The sequence below is a fragment of the Ahaetulla prasina genome, chromosome 1 (genome assembly GCF_028640845.1).
Source record: "Ahaetulla prasina isolate Xishuangbanna chromosome 1, ASM2864084v1, whole genome shotgun sequence".
Classification (NCBI taxonomy): domain Eukaryota; kingdom Metazoa; phylum Chordata; class Lepidosauria; order Squamata; family Colubridae; genus Ahaetulla; species Ahaetulla prasina.
Genome location: NC_080539.1, coordinates 310,936,436 through 310,956,399, shown reverse-complemented (window position 1 = coordinate 310,956,399; position 19,964 = coordinate 310,936,436). Strand labels below are relative to the sequence as shown.

At 39.3% G+C, this 19,964-nt stretch overlaps 1 protein-coding gene across 1 annotated transcript in view; it reads right to left on the bottom strand.

Annotated features, from left to right (window-relative positions):
• The window catches only part of AQR (aquarius intron-binding spliceosomal factor), a 51,373-nt gene extending 39,615 nt beyond the window's left edge, over positions 1 to 11,758 (bottom strand). The window contains exons 1-9 of the mRNA XM_058162173.1: positions 11,617 to 11,758; positions 9,768 to 9,824; positions 9,336 to 9,376; positions 8,753 to 8,788; positions 5,532 to 5,652; positions 2,805 to 2,945; positions 2,042 to 2,110; positions 1,270 to 1,370; positions 302 to 378 (exon numbers count right to left, since the gene is read on the bottom strand). Of these exons, the coding sequence (XP_058018156.1) occupies positions 302 to 378; positions 1,270 to 1,370; positions 2,042 to 2,110; positions 2,805 to 2,945; positions 5,532 to 5,652; positions 8,753 to 8,788; positions 9,336 to 9,376; positions 9,768 to 9,824; positions 11,617 to 11,724 (751 nt within the window). The 5' untranslated portion in view covers positions 11,725 to 11,758. The remainder of the gene's footprint in view (positions 1 to 301; positions 379 to 1,269; positions 1,371 to 2,041; positions 2,111 to 2,804; positions 2,946 to 5,531; positions 5,653 to 8,752; positions 8,789 to 9,335; positions 9,377 to 9,767; positions 9,825 to 11,616) is intronic.
• Positions 11,759 to 19,964: the final 8,206 nt, after the last annotated feature.

Genomic DNA, 19,964 nt, shown 5'->3' with positions numbered 1-19,964 from the left:
GTAGCAATGCCAAGTAGAAAAGTCGAAGGTAAGAGTGCACTGAATAAAGACCTCTCAATAATCTTGCCCTCCTCCCTCCATTTGAGAGAGCAGCTACAAGAATTAGGGAAATAGGAGCTCAAGACAAACAAATAAACATTAAAGTTTAGAATTTTTTTCTATTTGGGATTCTTTCTCCACTGTGGAAGAACACATGGGCAAGAACTGATCTTAGAAGAATGTTTCTTTAAATTTTATGCCTTAGCCCATTAAGCCACACATTAAAGAAGGAAAGGTAGTATTGCCCATATCAATTACTTACCTGAAATAGATATTGACTTTAATACAGAGATAAATTTCTGGATAAGCTGTGAAAGGAATCTCCTTTCCTGATATGTCCTGCAATATACACACAAAAGAAAAGCTAGTGGAACTCTGCATAAGCAGCCATTGAATTGGCATGGCCCCTATCTCATCATCAAACATTCAGCTTGAATGTTTACCTTTTGAAACATTCTAAAATATTTTTATTTTTTCTGAACTAAACAGACTAAATACAGCAAGGAATTTTTTTCATTAGTAAACTCCGCTACATTATAAACTATCCATAATGTAATATATTCAACATTACACTAACACCACTGAGTTATTCAAGACATGCATATGGACAGCTGCATCATGTTTCAACATAAAAAAAAGCTATAAAATTTCAGGCTCATCTCAAGGAAAATGTTTTCTCAAATTTTGTTTTTCATTTTGAAGGGAATGGCAAGAAAGAAAAATTTCAGTGCTATTCTTCTCACTTTTTCAAAAGAAATTCCAAATCACTACATATTTCTATGTACTTCCTGAATAACTACTTAGGAAAAAGTATTTTGCTAAATGGAAACACCAAAGATTATTGGGAGTTTGGTATAAAATGGGTGGGGGAAGAGAGAGGGGTAGGAGCAGTGGTGGGATTCAAATAATTTAACAACTGGTTCTCTGCCCTAATGATTTCTTCCAACAACCAGCTCACCAAACTACTCAGAAAGTTAACAACCGGTTCTCCCAAAGTGGTGCGAACTGGCTGAATCCCACCACAAGGGAGCAAACAGATAAATTGCAAATTGGCTTTGCTGCAAGGAGCTAGGCCATGGAACATACTGTATGCTTTTGCCTTCTAGTCCTAGCTAGATGTGGTATTATAGCCTGCCCAATTCCCAACTTCTCACATGGCTTAAAAATGAGTTTCCAACTAAGCTCAAGAACTACTATTAAACAACAGTGGTAGAGTTATTATTAACTTACTGTAATCGTGTCTTTTCATCCATTTTCTCATCATTCTTCTGGATCAAATTCCAAAATTTTTTAAGTTTTGGTGTCTTTTTCAATTCAAGTTGTAGACGTGCCTAAAATTGAGGATTTAATTTTTCAGAATATCAGTACTGCAGCATTTACATTTACCTATTATGCTCCTATTTTCATTTAAAAATAAATATGGCAAAGGGACTTGTTCGCCCACCAAAATACAAGATAAAACAACATTATGGCTTACAGTCTGAGTAAACCTAAATCATGGTTACATACAGTATGTTAATACAGCCAATGAAATTTAACTTTGCTTGCCTTCCTCAGAAGACATGAATGGGGAGGTGGGATAAGCTACAAAAGGGCACCGAAAACCATTGAGCATGCAATAAATATTACTGTTCATTGTATATAAAAGCTTAATTGATAATACAAATAAATAAGTATGGTGGTTAAGGCATAAGCCTTGAAACTGAGAGTCTGAGTTCTAGTCCTGCCTTGGCACAAAGCCAGCTGGGTGACCTTAAGCTATTCATTTCCCTATGCCCTAGGAAGCAGGCAATGGTAAACAACTTCTGAAAAACCTTGTCAAGAAAACTGCAGAAATTTGTCCAGGTAATGTCCAAGAATTGGAGACAACTGAATAAAAGAAAAAAACTCTAAAAACAGAAATTTTATCTGTCTGTATATTCACTATAATCATAAATATAAACATCTATATCTATACCACAAGGTTCTGAGATCTTTGAATCATTTATCTTAGACAACTTACAGGCTGCAGTCCCATCCACATTGGGAGGGAGATGAGTTGCTGGATTTGTTCTCTGATCAAATCCACTTCCTGTCCAAAAAAAAAATTAGAAAGGAATTTGGGAGTTTATACAGATTTAGATGCATCATATATACAACAGGCTGTATTTCTAAAGTATGGTTATTCAATTTGCCTTGCTGCACTTATTTCCTTTCTGATTCATAAATAAATGAATGTTGTACCTTGATGAACGTATCTTTTCTTTTATGTACACTGAGAGCATATGCACCAAGACAAATTCCTTGTGTGTCCAATCACACTTGGCCAATAAAATTCTATTCTATTCTATTCTATTCTATTCATGAAAATAGCTTTTAGTTGAAGAGTAAGAAAGCACAATTTCATGAACTGAAATCTCTCAAAAATGTATTATGATTCAGAGTTAATATTCTGAGCAGCTACTTAAACATTTCAGTCTACTTTCTACTATTCTTGATTTGCTTCCAAGCTCTAGGTTTTATGTTATTTCCATAACCTCTCTTTAATCACTCTAGCAGCATCTTTACTTTAGTGCCTCAACATATTTCTTTAAACTTTCTTGTAGCGCAAAATTTTGGAGGGGGAAGAGATTTGTCTGTGTTGTTTTTATTTTAAAAAGGCAACAAAGCAGGCTAGCAATGTTAACAAAGAAGGATGCTATAGTGAATTGGTATTACAGTAGGCATTTTTTCACTGTATACTAAAAGCATTATTAATTGTAACAATATCTGAAAAATAAACTTACCAAGCTGTTGAAACAATGATCAAGGAACAGCAAGAGTATTGTCTGTTCTTGCAGAGTGATTTCACTATCCTTCTCTGCCAAGGAAGCCACCAGCACACGTTTGAAAAAGAATGGAAAATGCTGTGGCTTCTTCTTGAATGTCTAACCAAAAAACAGAAGTAGAAGAAGATTGTCAATAAGTTCAGATGCAACAACATTTGGGGCAAATAAAAACCTTGAGACAAATACAAGTTCTGTTCCCACTTTCATATTCAGGTACTATATGAATATGCAGACTCTCATTCCTAAATCTTATTAAATTTACTGAAAGATTAGAATATGTTTCTCATATGCTGAACTATAAGATTTGCATAGACCAGGGCTGTCAAACTTGCAGCCCATGGACCGGATGCGTCACGCGCTGGCCACGCCCACATTTAGCAAAGGGGGAAAAAGTCCAGCTACATCATGTGACGCTGCTGTAACAACGTGAGTTTGACATCCCTGGCATAGACAGTTGGGAATCTGTTATAAGGAGAGCTCCTAACTGCACATAAATGGATAATCTTAATTGTACTGCTTATGTGGAAATTGACGATGTTCAAGGAATTGGTCCAATAACATGCACCAATTCCTTAACCTCTGTATTTAACACGGAATCTGAAGATTAAGATATGAAGGACACAATCAATTCACTAAGACATTCAACTTTAATGAGGTTGGTCCCTCCTTCAACTAATACCTGCCCACAAGCATCCTCTCAGCCTGTAACAAGTAAAAAGGAAAAGTAGGGCTAGCGGGATTCCATTGAAAGGCCAGTCCCCTCCATGGTTTTCCTTACCCTCCACTGCCATCTTTCAACATCTATCCCATCAGACTACAAGGGAGAGAAATCTGGGAGGCAACTTGCAGAGGAATCAAGAATATTTAGCTCCTAAACTGTTTTATTTTAGTACTTATCTGTTTTCTGTCTGTAACCTATGCAAATCATTCAAACAAGGGCATCACTTATGGCAAAGCTACATGACGTACCACTCCTCAAAGCTCAAGCTGGCTAACCCTAACCCTAACCCTCCAAGTGAGGTTAATCTGAGGACTTTCCCAGATCCTTTGCACATGCTCAGAAGAAATTCCCTATAGTGAACATGGAAGCACATATCAGTTCAATTACATAAAGCTGAAGAAGGGTGAAGCTGCTTTTCATTTCCCACGCTGTGATCTTATAATAAGATAACCTTTGTCATCCCCCCCACCCCCCGTGGGCATTCTGGCACACATTAAAAATGAAATTTTGTTGCTGCTCTCAAAGTGTACACATACATAACACACATATAGATATGTTGTATACATACATATGTATATACCTACAGCCTAACATTTTTTTTTTATTCGCATTTATATCCCGCCCTTCTCCGAAGACTCAGAGCGGCTTACACTATGTTAGCAATAGTCTTCATCCTATTTGTATATTTATATACAAAGTCAACTTATTGCCCCCAACAATCTTGGGTCCTCATATAATACATTATATGTATTATAAATACTATTGCCGCAGCTGACTGTTGGGGGTGAGTTATTGGCCCCGATGGAAAGGGTCCGCAACTTGGGCGTCCTCCTGGATGGACGGCTGTCTTTCGAAGATCATTTGACGGCCGTCTCCAGGAGAGCTTTTTACCAGGTTCGCCTGGTTCGCCAGTTGCGCCCCTTTCTAGACCGGGGTGCCCTATGCACGGTCACTCACGCGCTCGTTACATCTCGCTTGGATTACTGCAATGCTCTCTACATGGGGCTCCCCTTGAAGAGCATTCAGTTGGTTCAGAACGCAGCTGCGCGGGTAATAGAGGGAGCCCCTCGTGGCTTCCACGTGACACCTCTCCTGCACAGACTGCACTGGCTACCTGTGGCCTCTCGGGTGCGCTTCAAGGTTTTGGTGACCATCTTTAAAGCGCTCCATGGCATAGGGCCGGGTTACTTACGGGACCGCCTGCTGCCATCGACTACCTCCCACCGACCCGTACGCTCTCACAGGGAGGGACTCCTCAGGGTGCCGTCCGCCGGGCAGTGCCGACTGGCGACACCCAGGGGAAGGGCCTTCTCTGTGGGGGCTCCCACCCTCTGGAACGAGCTCCCCCCAGGATTACGTCAACTTCCCGACCTCCGAACCTTCTGCCGCGAGCTTAAGACACATCTATTTATCCGTGCAGGGCTGGCCTAGGGTTTGATTTTTTATAAATTTAATTTTAATGGGGTTTTGTATTTTAACTATAGTTTTAAATTTGGCCTAATGGAATAAGTTTTTTAAATGTTGTTTTAACATGTATTTATATTATATTTTATGTTTTATAAGGCTGTAAACCGCCCTGAGTCCTTCGGGAGATAGGGCGGTATAAAAGTTTGAATAATAAATAAATAAATAAATAAATAAAAATATAAATATATACAAATGAAAACTTGTATTACTTTATTTTGCAGAATAAACTTTCCATTAAATTCTAGCTTTTTTCAAAAGTAGCAATGAGTAAAAAATGCATTCAGCAACGATACTTTTCACATTGACTCTGCTTCCACTGCAAAACTTTTAAACTATCCATAGGTATTATGCAATGTAAAATATAGTGGCAGGTGACTTCAGATAAGGAACAATCAATGCATTGTATACTCTAACATTTGATAACTCTTTAAGTGGTTAACAAGAAAAATGAAAATTAAGAATCAAAGTCTCTGCTTGCTATGACAGAAGTTTATTACCTCCCAAGCTGGAACATTTTCTCTGAACTTTTCATTCACCATACAACAGATGGACATCAAATAAGCTTTGCTAGACAATTCAGGAGCATAATTCACCCATAAGTAATTTTCCAGGTACTGACTGAAATGAAGGGGGAGAAAATAGTGACCATCTGTCTTGTATGTCACTAATCAGAAGATCAGCAGTGCAATTGTTTATGAAAACTTTTCTATAAGCCTTGTAACTAGTTTTCAGTGTTATCTTCCAACACAATTTACTGCAGCAAACTTATTTGTGACAATTGGAACAATTCAAGAATACAAGACAAAAACATTGGTCTTCTTGAAATTTCCATTCATTAAATGAATAGAGACATTTTACATATACAGTAGAATCTCTGGTCACGACCATAATTCGTTCCATAACTTTGGTTGCAACTCGATTTGGTCTTGACCTGAACCTGTGAACCTGAACCTGAGTTTGACCCTGTGACTCCCGAGGACATGGACAGGTTGCTGGGTAGACTGAATGCCACCACGTGTTTACTGGACCCGTGCCCCTCCTGGCTGGTGCTGGCCACTCGGGAGGTGACACGAGGCTGGCTCCAGGGGATTACGAGTGCTTCCTTGTTGGAGGGAGTCTTTCCGGCCGCCTTGAAAGAGGCGGTGGTGAGGCCCCTCCTCAAGAAGCCTTCCCTGGACCCGGCTGTTTTAGGTAATTATCGTCCGGTCTCCAACCTTCGCTTCGCGGCGAAGGTTGTAGAGAGTATGGTGGCATATCAGTTTCCCCTGCACCTGGAGGAAACTGTCTATCTAGACCCGTTCCAGTCCGGTTTCCGGCCCGGTTACAGCACTGAGACGGCTTTGGTCGCGTTGGTGGATGATCTCTGGAGGGCCAGGGATAGGGGTTGTTCCTCTGCCCTGGTCCTATTAGACCTCTCAGCGGCTTTTGATACCATCGACCATGGTATCCTGCTGCGCCGGTTGGGGGGATTGGGAGTGGGAGGCACCGTTTATCGGTGGTTCTCCTCCTATCTCTCCGACCGGTCGCAGACGGTGTTGACGGGGGGGCAGAGGTCGACCCCGCGGCGCCTCACTTGTGGGGTGCCGCAGGGGTCGATCCCCTCGCCCCTTCTGTTCAACATCTATATGAAGCCGCTGGGTGAGATCATCAGTGGTTTCGGTGTGAGGTACCAGCTGTCGCTGATGACACTCAGCTGTACTTTTCCACACGGGCCACCCCAATGAAGCTATCGAAGTGCTGTCCCGGTGTTTGGAAGCCGACGGGTCTGGATGGGGAGAAACAGGCTCAAGCTCAATCCCTCCAAGACAGAGTGGCTGTGGATGCGGCATCCCGGTACAGTCAGCTGAGTCCACGGCTGACTGTCGGGAGCGAGTCACTGGCCCGATGGAGAGGGTGCGCAATTTGGGCGTTCTCCTGGATGAGCGGCTGTCTTTTGATGAACACCTGACGGCCGTCTCCAGGAGAGCTTTCCACCAGGTTCGCCTGGTGCGCCAGTTGCGCCTTTCTAGACCGGGATGCCTATGCACGGTCACTCACGCCCTTGTGACGTCTCGTCTGGATTACTGCAATGCTCTCTACATGGGGCTCCCTTGAGGGGCATCCGGAGGCTACAGTTAGTCAGAATGCAGCTGCGCGGGTGATAGAGGAGCCCTCGTGGCTCCCGAATGACACCTATCCTGCGCAGGCTGCACTGGCTGCCTGTGGCTTTCCGGGTGCGCTTCAAGGTTTTGGTGAACGTCTTTAAAGCGCTCCATGGCATAGGGCCGGGCTACTTACGGGGCCCCCTGCTGCTACGAATACCTCTCACCGACCCGTGCGCTCTCACAGAGGGACTCCTCAGGGTGCCGTCGGTAGCGACAGTGTCGTCTGGCGGCGCCCAGGAAGGGCCTTCTCTGTGGGGCTCCCGCCCTCTGGGCGACCTCCCCAGGACTTCGTCAACTTCCGGACCTCCGAACCTTTCGCATGAGCTTAAAACTTACTTATTTATCTGCGCTGGCCTGGGTTAGTTTTTAAATTTATGGGTTTTTAAATGGGTTTTAGTTTTAAATTTTAATTGTGGCCAATTTTAATAAGTTTTTTAAGTGTATTTTAAACTGTATTTATATATTGTCTATTTTACTTGGCTGTGAACCGCCCTGAGTCCTTCGGGAGAAGGGCGGTATACAAATTTAATAAATAAATAAATAAAATAAATAAAACCTAATTTTGGAAATTTGGTTCTTACAAAAAAAAAATGGCACGGAAGGGGAAATTGTCCATGGGAAAAAAAATGAATTTTTTGGTGGGAACCCGATTTGGTCATGGTCAGAAGCATTTGTGACCAGAAGTTCTACTGTATTGGTACAGGCATTATATGGATTTGAACATTACTTCAAATTGACTACATAGCAATAAAAAAACAAGCACACCTATTTATTAGAATGAAACAAATGTCTGTTGTCTCAGTAACAATGTTTTATGAAAGTCATATTATGCAAAAATTAAACACATTAAACAAAAATAAACAAAAAAACATATATATAAACAACACTCGACTCCAAAATACAGATCCAAAAAGGGATCACATTCAGAAGTTACAGACACTTCAAATTAAGTGGTGTCTCATAACTGTATTCAGAAGCACATCCACCTAGGCTTTATATAACGGGTAAATGCAAAGTAATACATATGGTACACCAGTATTTTTAAACAATGTTGATACCAGAACATAAATGTGTGTCTGTGTGTGTAGTCCTTGACCTACAAACTTACAAGTTTGCTTAATGACCATTCGACGTTACAATTGCACTTTTTGAAAAAAGTGATTTATGACCACTTTTCACTTATGACCATTGCAGCATACCCATAGTCATGTGATTTACATTCAGATGCTTGACAACTGACTCATATTTATAATGATTGCAGTTTCTTGGGATCATGTGATCATCTTTTGTGATAGTTTAACAAGCAAACTTTAAAAGGAGGTATTAAGTTTTCTCTGCTGTACATTCTGAATTCCATAATTTTGGAATCAAATCCATAAATTCACACAACCATCCTATTCCCTTAATGCAAACCTCCTGTGCTAAAGAGTAAATAGTTTAAGAAAATTTCATTCAGGAATTCATAACAAATTGTTATGCTATACCAGACCACCTGTCATCAGTTTTGGAGCTAGTATCAACTCATTCTATAATCAGTTTATACTTTAAATTTATTTTCTTTAAAAAAAACTTACCTAAATTCTAGCAGCATTATCTTTCTAATAGCAAATCTGAAATCAATTAAAAAAATTAAATTTTGTCACTTCAAAATCAGTAAAGAAGAATATCTCAGCCTAAATCAGGTATGTATAAACCCAAGGGCCTCCAAATATTTCTAAATTGCAACTTTTATATCCCTCATTATGAGCTCTGCTGCCTAGAGCTGTGGTATGAGCAACATTTGGTGGGAGGGGAATTTTTTTTTAATGTAAATAACTGGCCATTTCACTTGCATGAGATGTACACAAATGTACACAATTTCTGTTCAAAAGACCTTTATCCTTAACCTGGAGAAGCCCCTTGCAATATAGTTGTTATGCTACCTTGAACAATTACAATGGCATCTAAGGATGTATAATAATAGATTTTCTATACAAATATGCTTCATAAAGACCTGATTTGGATTACTTTATTCCAGTGAATAAAACTGCCCAAGCAGTACAATTTATAGAAGAAAAAAGCTCACATCAAGTCATTTTTTATTATGCTGTCATTACTTAAAATGCATAAAATGTATCTATAAAATAAGCAGTTTGGCAGTTATTCATAAGTACATACTTTGACCTAACAATTTCTTTTCCATACACATCTTCAATAACCTAAAAAATAAGAAAAAAATTAAAATGTATAAAAAAACAATTCTCTTTTCCCAGTAATCTGTATTTGCAAGGATTAAATAAGCAATAAATCTTCCATCACTGTTATTACAATTAATTTTTCTATTATTACAGAAATTTTACAAACATCTTGCTAAAAATAAGAATGCATCTAGAATATAAAAAAGTATGGTAATTTAAAAACTTTCAAAATGAAAAATTTTGCTAGGTAATTTTAAGAGTAAAATCAATATTGTTTTAAGGTAAAGATATAAGCTAAAAAAAATAGATTGATGTTATTGCTTTTTATCAAATTAAACAACAACGTATTTTATTTTTGGTATCTATTGTCAAGTTAAGAACAAATTACTAAGTGTTAAATTTAAACAATTACCCTTGACTCAAATGGCAGCTTTTTCTTGACATGCGGCGCCCAATATTTATTTGCCAGCTGCAAAATAAAAGGTTACATCATTCAATTATATTATTCATATACACTGTAAACGTATTTACAATGTTAAATGTATACCGTTATGTATAATTAAAAGTGTATTAGAAAAAAGAAGACATACGAGATAGTTTAATCCAGCAACTCACTCTTGGGTTAGTTTGCATTTCATGTTTTGGGGCATATACAGGTAGTCCTCAATTTACAATAGTTCATTTAGTGACCATTCAAGTTGCAAAAAAAGTGACATGACTGTTTTTCACACTTATGACCGTTGCAAAAATCACGTCACATGATCAAAATTCAGGTACTTGGCAACTGGTTCATATTTATGACAGTTGCAGTGTCCCAGAGTCATCTAATCAGTTTTTGCAACCTTCTGACAAGCAATGGGGAAGTCAATGGGGAAACCAAATTCACTTCACAACCACGTTACTAAGTTAACAAATGCAATGATTCACTTAACGGTGGCAAGAAATGTCATAAAATGGGGCAAATACCCCCTTAACAAATATTTCACTTAGCAACATAAATTTAATAAGCTCTTTCAGGTATCCAAAGGACTGTCAGATATAAGGTCAGCTTGTTCAGATTTGTTCCAAAGGATGTAAGAAACAACAGGTTTAAATTAGAACCAGAAATAATTTTCTAACAACTAAATCTTTAAAAAAAATGAAATAGCTTGCCTCAAGAAGTGGTGGACTTTAACCCAAGATGTTTTTAAAGAAGCCGGATGTCAAGAATGCAATAGCAGGGGATTTTAGCAATGGCCAGGGCACTGGATATATAATCTATAAATGAATGTTTATCAATAGAAGCAAAACTAAGCTGTGTGTAAGAGCATGTTTTTGTTCCTTTCGTATTCAAGGTGGTCAATTCTAATCATATATCTAAAATTGTAACCACTTGCTGTAACAACATATTATATTTCTTCTCTGTGCTTTGCATAAAGTTGCTTACCCAGAAATAGAATAACAGAACAGAATGTGTCAGCCTTTGATTTGATCCTAAATCTCCAAACACAGTTCTGTCTGTGTTGCAACAGATAACTGCATTAAAATCTCTGATCAAAAGGTACCAGCATTAAGTTATATGAGAATTTTTTATGTTTATAACAGAACATAACAACAGAGGTAGAAGAGATCTTGGAGGTCTTCTAGTCCAACCCTCCCCCCGCCCAGACTGGAAGCTCTTATTGTCTACTTAGTGTCCTAGTATGATTTATGTTGATTGCTTATTTCACATCCATGACTATCACTAAGTGTTGTATCTAATATTTTATGATGAATGTATTTTTACAATGACTATGATAATGATCTATCACTATTGTTGTATGTACACTGAGAGCTTATGCACTGGAGACATTCCTTGTGTGTCTAATCAGACTTAGCCGATAAAGAATCCTATTCCTATTCCTATCCCTAGCCCAATCCCATCCTATCCCATCCCTATTCCATCCCCATCCCAATCCTATCCCCATCCTATCCCTATGCTATCCTATCCTATGCTATCCTATCCTAACCCCATCCCCGTTCTATCCCTATCTTATCCTATTCTATATTATTTCAGAAAAATGGTAGCCCAATCTCCTCTTAAGAAACTTCAAGTTCTGGAGGCAAGTTGTTCCACCGATTAATTGTTCTGTCAGGAAATTTCTCTTTTCTTCCAGATTTGAGGCAAGCCAGGAGGAAAAGGTTTCCAAGAAGCTCTGATCAAAGCAAAACTACACCTCTCCTTCCAACCCCAGCTCAGTCCGGGTCTCCAGGGCAGCCTCCATCTCCTGCCACGCCTTTACCTGCGTCACGAACTCCGCGTTAATCTGAGACACGGTGGGGGCTACGATCTTCTTGGGCGGAGGGAGAGACTCCGGTTGCTGCAGAGCAGATCCTACCGGCGCAGCCATGTTGCTCCCTCACGAAAACCCCCGTTCGAGCTGGTTAACCTCTTCCGGGTTCAAGATAGGGAGGTGTTTTTTTTCCCCTTAGGCCCGCCCCCCTCTCACCTCATCAAATGGAATTGCCCGTCAGTTCCCCGAGTATCAGAATTACTTCCGCTCTTCGACTCTCACTTGCTCACAGAACGTTTTGCGTAACAAGCTCTCCACCAATAGGAAATAGGAGGGTGGGGGAAGGAAAGAGCGGGTGGGAGCGTTTTTCTATCGCTCGCTGGATTTTTGCTACGAAAACGCGACTCCTTTAAGTAAAAGTAGGGGAGGGGTAGGAGGGGCTGCATTCCAGTTAGATGGCATCTCTTATGTTAATGTTCTCAACCTCAGCTACTTGAGCTACAACTAGACACCAGAACAGTTTTTTCCCGAACGCCATCATTCTGCTAAACAAATAATTCCCTCAACATTGTCAAACTATTTACTAAATCTGCACTACTTCTTATAGTTCCCACCACCCATCTCCTTCCACTTATGACTGTATGACTAACTTTGTTGCTTGTATCTTTACGATTTATAGTGATATTGATTGTTTCCTGATTGCTTATTTGTAGCCTATGACTATCATTAAGTGTTGTGTTGTACCTTGATGAAGGTATCCTTTCTTTTATGTACACCGAGAGCATAAGCACCAAGACAAATTCCTTGTGTGTCCAATCATACTTGGCCAATAAAATTCTATTCTGTTCTGTTCTATTCTGTTCTATTCAAATGCGTGGACCTCCAACTCGCAAGAATTTCCCAACCAAGCAACCAGTGTGCTGCAGCTTCCAAAAAGCCAATACAAACTTAGGATGCCTGAATAGAGGAACAGAGCATGTGAAGTGTTAGCATCACTTTAGACTGCTTTGGTAAAACCAGACTTGGAATGCTGAATCCAGATTTGGTCAGCACAACACACAAACACACACACATACACAAGATGTTGAGATTCTACAACAGAGGTCTTCAAACTTGGCAGCTTTAAGACTTGTGGACTTCAACTCCCAACTCCCAGAATTCTCCAGAGAAGAGCAACAGAGGTGATTAGGGGCTTGGATACTAAAACATGAAAAACCGCTTGCAGGAACTGTGTATGTCTAGTCTAGCAGAGAAAAGGGCTAGAGGTGGCATGATAGTGATTTAATATCTGAGGGGCTGCCACAAAGAAGAAGGGGTCATCCTATTCTCCAAAGGATATGAAGGCAGGACAAGAAGTTACCGATGGAAATTTATCAAGGAGACAATCACTCTGAAATTAAAGAAAAATTGCCTGACAGTGAGAATAATTAAGTAGTGGAATTTGTGGATACTCCGACACTGGAGTTTTTAAAGAAGAGATTGGACATTAGTCTGGAATGATATGGGGTCTCCAGCTTGTGCAAGGGACTAGAAGGTCCTTTCCAACTCTTGTTATTCTGTTATTCCAGCATGCTGTCGGGGGAATTCTAGGAGATGAACTCCACACATCTTAAAGTAACTGAGATTGAGATACACTGGTCTAATACACCCTGGCTGATCTCACAAAACAAAATATATGGGGTGGATGGGAAACATCAGAAAATCTCAGGTTACAAATTGGTATTTGAGGAAAAAAGTGAAGAAGACAATGGCAAACTGCTGTCATAATGTTGCAAGACAGATAATGAATATGTTCATGTACCAATTATTAATAATCTTGCATTTGTTTGTATACCACTCAATCATGGGTTGATATTCTCACGCTTTAAAAGCATGGTTTGAAAATCCAGGTTAATTTGGCTGCTTAAAAAAACCCTGAAGATTATAGCTGATTAGTACTTGGAATTCACTGTAGTATTAGGAAATTCTATGGGTGTAAATTAAAGTGAGAAGTCAGAGAAAATCTGAAAGATGGCAATAGCTTGTCCCTTCTCTCCTGCTGCCAAGAGAACTACATAGCTGAGCCAGTCCAGCTCATTATAAAGAGATGTGGCTGTATTGTTTTCTAGAGTAGATCTATTGTAATTAGAAGTAGAATTGTTAGCACAATCTTAGAGAAGGTCAATAATTTCAATAGAATGCAAGTCAGTAAACATCTGAATAAACATATACTGTGTTATACCCTTATGAGTATTTTGAAGAAAATGATTGATCTATACTGAAACTGCTGTGTTTGTTGTAGCTACTCTTACATCTACATCTGATGAACCTTCAAAGGTTTATTGTGAAATGATAAACTGAGATGATAGCTGCTCCCCTCTGCTGGACATAGGATGTAAAAGCAGGTATTGAATTTGTTAAAAATTTGTTCCAAATGTTTTGCATATTCAGTTTTTCAGTCCACATTATAGTATTCTAAATGCAACATTGAGTAGTAGTCAGTGATTATGTAGTGTAATAAAGACATTATGTCATTTTGTTCACATTTTCTCAAACCACATACATTCACAAACTTCCTTCAGGATTTATCTAGGTGCTGGCTTTGTTACAGAGATATGCTGATAATAAGTGGAAGGCACCTTTTAATTTAGTTAAAATACATTTCTGCCATGCTCAGCTATTTCTTCTTCACCAAAATAACTAATTTTGTTTAAAGTTGAGATAATGCAAGTAATAGTTTGTATTATCTGAGAAGACTGGTAAATCATGGTAAAATAAACATGGTTTAGCACAATGTACATATTCAAGGAAGCCTCATTCTCAAATATGTCTCATTAGCATTCCATTATATTTAAAACAGAAATAAGGAGCTAATTCAATATCTGTATATCTCCCTTTCTAAACCATTAATACACATTTCTTGAATTATACTTAAAATTATGATTATATACTTTTATAAAGGAGACATTTAGGTATCCAAGAATTATTTTTATATTAGAATTAATTCTTCAGAAGCCATATTAGTCTGTGGAAATAAACTTTTACCTGGTTCTACTTCTTTCTTGGTAGATTTGGATTGTTTATTACATTAAAAGGCAGCCAATGTTTTGGCACAATCATTAATGTTCTGGAATCATACCTGATGTAAGTACAGGTTCACCTTGTCGGAAGACATATCCATCTGGTTTAGTTCCAAGCTGGGAGAAAGGCACTGGAGACAAAATGGAGACTGGAGGCTGATTGGAGAAGTTTAATGATGAAGCAGAACCACATGGGCTCTGAGCAGCTGACCAAAATGGAATTGAGTGGAGGGTTTTTATACTTTCTCTTGGGCTTTGTAATTGAACTCCTGTTCCTGTGCAAGAACGTATATTCTATTGGCTGTAGTCAGACTCCCATGGGATCATAGCTGGCTCTATAGGCAAAAGAACAAATCCTAGGTGTTTGTCTTAGGTTGCAGTTTCTGAAGGTGGCTTAGCCCTGTGTTGGATCTTGAGAATATCCTGTCTTGAGTGGATTACAAAATCTGCTGTCAATTTTGGAAGGCAATTTTCTTCTTTGCTTCTTAACTACCACATATTTTAGCTGGGGAAGTTGGGAGGGGTTTTTTGTTGGAGCGGTAGGAAGTTAGTCATAACAACATTCCGTATTCAAGGACATCCAGCATCTGATGGAGACTGCCTGAAGATTGTATCCAATTGAGTGTGAAGAGTTGATTGGACAATGTGATGAACTTGTGGGTGTGGGGCAGGGCTGTGAGCTGTCAACTGGGTGTGGAAAACCTGGAAGCTTTCAGTTTTGAGTTTTCCCAGCTGTGCCAACATGACATCTCTAATAAATTGGAACTTTGAGGAACCTCAAGCCTCAGAGCTTTATTTTGTTGGGGGGTATTCCTTGGAACCCTGACATCTGCATTTCTAAAAGCTGGCCTCAGTATCTGCTGGGGGCCGGGAGATTGAGTCTGCTTTCTGTCTTTTAAGAACATGTTTCTCCATTTCTCTTTTAGGGAAATATACTATTCTGCCTTTTTAATATTTCCTAAAATATTCCATTCTTCTAGGAGAGGGGTGGGTGCTAACTTTCTACAACCTCTATTGTGAGAATTTTAGATATTAGATTAGATTAGAGATAAGATAAAAAGGCAATTCTAAGGGCCTGGAAATTTCTATTCAGGGCTACTCTTTTTTTCACTAAAAGATTTCATTTTTTTAAAAAGCTAACAATTGTGAGCTCTTGCTGCTTTCTTGAAAGCACTGTAGAGCATGGAATAGTTGATGTTTATCTAGTCAATTTGCTTTTGATTTCTGGGACTTCCTGGATACTAAAATTAGACATTTATCAATGGCATCTTACAGTGATACAAGAAGACTTGTCAACTGAAGCTGGGATTTTGTACCCTGAGATTTCAACTTTTCAAACTGCAAGAAAAATTTACTCAAAGTGATATTTCTTGGTTTTTTAAAAAAGTGTACTTCATCTCATCTTAAGTTTTATACAAAAACTTTGTTTCCTTATATGTCTTTCATGTAAGGATAGAGATGGTTTTGAAGAGCAGACAGATTTTATATTTTCTTGAATGTCAGATAAATAATTATTTATTCCTCTCTACTCTCTTAGAAGCAATCAGAAACCATTTCAGCATCTGATAGAGCATAATTTGAATGTCTGTCTGCAGTCAACTCCTACATTCCATTTAAGTTTATACGAAGATCAGACTTGACAAAGTCTCCTCCTTTATTGACTGAGTTTGAGTTGGCCTAACAGGTAGTACTCTAAAATGCATTTCACATTTTTTTCCTTAAAGTGCTTATGTTTGCTTTTTTTTGTTTTAATCTGATACATTTTTTTAACCTAAGTTATTAAATTTATTGGAGACCTAAATTGACATTACTTTCAGAAACCTCACTGTCAGTTCAAATTTCCTTACAAAAAGGACACAGAAGCAGAATGTATGATTTTAAGCCGTGGTTTGCTTAACTGTAGTTTGTTGACTAAAGTATAATTGGCTGGGGCCCCATAATAAATTAAACCAAATTATGTTCTGTTAATCATAGTGTTTGGATTACATAACATAACATAATAACAGAGTTGGAAGGGACCTTGGAGGTCTTCTAGTCCAGGGGTCTCCAACCTTGGTCCCTTTAAGACTTGGGGACTTCAACTCTCAGAACTCTGGGAGTTGAAGTCCACAAGTCTTAAAGGGACCAAGGTTGGTGACACCTGTTCTAGTCCAGGCAGGAAACCCTACACCATTTCAGACAAATGGATTCACTTTACATGTTAAGCCAAGACAAAATGAGCCACATTGCGGTGTTTTATGCTACGTGAATCTAGCCTACCTCTCAGTAGAAGAAGTGAAGTAGCATTTTTTTAAATATCACTGGCCATCTGAAATAAGAAGTATTAGAGAACTAATACTTCACCTGGAAGCAGATGATTAAAGGATGAAAAGCAATGCAGGGGGAGACTTTCATTAATCTATGCTAACTAGATTAATAAGAACTCAACTGCATCCATAGACTGCAAAAGCTCTTGTAACAAAAATAAATAGATAAGTAGGTTAATAGACTATATAAATATAAAATATATAAAAAGGAACCCCTGATGTGTCTTCCCTTATTCTTGGGAAGTCACAAAAGTGCTGTTGGCATTGCAGCTTGGATGTTCGAAATTCATAATAAAAAAGATAGCAGAAAAATCTATAGGTGTAATTTACAAGCCTAAACTTATGATAATCATATTGAAAAAATTCAGAAATCCCATCTCCCGAGGACTGTCCTCAGCAAGTGTTTGCAAGGCACAAAATTTACTGCCTGTGCAAATTCACTATTCTTTAACTTGACAATGCTGGAAATCAAGTCAAAACCCCTTGTTTTCAGAGATTCTGAATAATGGTTTGTTCAAGGTAACTGAACATATATCACAGAGTACATTGCCATCCCAAATTTATTTGTAGAAGAATTTAAATTAGCAAGGGTAAAATAGCTAAAAATATTTATGGGCACTTTGAATACAGGGAGCATTTCTTTACTTATTTTAGTGGGCAAAGGGCATTGGGATTAAAAGAACAAATAAAAATAGGAGAATTCAAAGACCTGTTAAAACAATGAAAGAATAGATTCCTTTGCAACTTCTGACTGGAAAAAGTCATTCAGGACACCTACATAAATTTTTGAGATAGTTGATGGGATAACTATATGACACATATGAGTATTTTAAATAGTTTAGTCCCGTGATGGCGAACCTTTGCCATGTGTGCCACAGGTAGCATGCAGAGCCCTCTCTGCGGGCAGGCAAGCTGTTGCCCAGCTCAGTTCCACTGTGCATGCGCACACACTTCTCGCCGGCCAGCTGATTTTCTGGTTTCTGCAGGAGGCGGAGCACATGTAGGAGACATGCGCGCATGTGCAGCTGGTTGGGGGCACACGCATGTGTGGGAGGAGCATGGAGTGGCGCCCCCACATTAAAGGGGAGAGTAAGGGGTGTCTGCAGCACTCTATCCCACTATCTCTCAGCTTGCCTGTGGCCGCACTGAATAAGCACCAGCACGTCTTTTTCTGGGCGCGGGGCTTCTGCTTGTAGGCACCAACAGCAGGTTGAGACAGAAGCATGGCGAAGGCAGACAATCCCAACAACCTGTGCTGATACTTGTTCAGCGTGGCCACAGGCATGCTGAGAGACAGTGGGATGGACTGCTGTGGATGCCTCTCGCTCTCCCCTTTGGCATGGGGGGGTGCACCACTCCCTCCATGCCCACCTGCCACCTGCGCATGCACGTGACCCCCAGGCCCAAAACGAACTGCGGGGGGGGTGTGGCGTGCACGCGCGGGAAGTCATGTGTGCATGTGTGGGGGCTGGGTGGAGCATGGGGTCACACGCACAGATGTGGGGCAGCGTGGGGGGGGGTCAAGCACACATGCATAGGGATGGGATATGCAGGGGGGACAATACATTATGAGTGTGGGTATGCACGCACGTGATCTCCCCGCGCTCCCCCACTTTTGGCATGCGGCGACAAAAAGGTTAGCCATCACTGGTTTAGTCAGTACTGTAGCAATATAGATCGATCTAATTCAAACTCAGTTCAAAGAAGATTGGGTATGAGGAGTCAATCAGATGAGAATTTATTTCAGTAACAGCAGGTGAGGAGGGGAAATGTATTGTGTGGCCATATGTTTGTGTTTGCATGGCTTGTTTACCTTTGGCTAACTGAATCGTGATTCATGAAAATGATACACATTTTGAGTTTGCATGATAAACTGAATCAAAAACCCATGAAGGCTGGGTTTGTATAATATGCTAGGTTAAAAAGTGGTTGGCAAATTTGTGATTATGATTCATGATTTTCAGCAATAGCAATATAGCAATCATAGCAATAGTAATTAGAGGGGACCAAAAGGAACTGAAAGATAGCTTTTGGTAGCATTGAATTTTGGATTTGGGACTGCTCAACTGCTCTAACTTGGTGCTAGAGAAACATTCTTTGCATCTGCTATGATGTAACCATGGCTATTGCAAGTACATGGGTTAAATCTATCTTTGGTTCCTAGAAAAGTTATTCAAGTTGAAATGAGCCTCTGGATACTCATAGAGCTGTAACCCTAGGATGCAAAATGATCCAGGTTGTCTAGCGGTCTAATTCTTTTATACAGCTATAAACAGAATTAAGTACATACAAAGATCAGTGAAGCAGTGACTGTTTTCCTTATCCTTGCTTGAATTGACTTAGAGTCCCATTCTCAGGAATGCTGTCACACACCATCAGAATGCTTCAACCTTCATTGTATCTGATGCTCTTGGACGTGTGACATCTATCACAGACAGTTCAAACAATAGCACAGAACCAACAATTTAGTTGCCATTCATTCCTTTTTGTTTCTTGAAAGCAAAAGCTGAGCTCATATCTACTAATCTTTTATAGAATCCCCAAAGATCCCCTGCTTTAAAATTAGTTGCAAGCACTATCAATTATATCTGCTTAAATGGACACATTTAATTACTATGGAAGGGAAATTGATTTTTAAATTACCACTGATTGCGCTGTGGGTATCTCCGTTGGAAGACAGGTACATCCAGGCTTTTAAATGTAATGAGTATATTAATTAATCTCCCACTATCAGTAAATGAACAAAGTCTCACTTTCCTCTTAGAGTCATTGTTTTCGCTGTAAAACAAATAAGGATATTATGGCGATTTTCAATTGAGTTGGAAAGGATCCATTGATAATCTTTTTGTCTTAGAGAAATGGTCCTAGAATGTAGGCATGCCTGAATGACTTTTGCTTGTTGAAGAATTCTGTTTTTGTATTTCGTCTGGCAAAGCGTAGGTGTTATGTCATTCAGCACCTACGCACAATTGTCTGATCTAATAGGGACTAA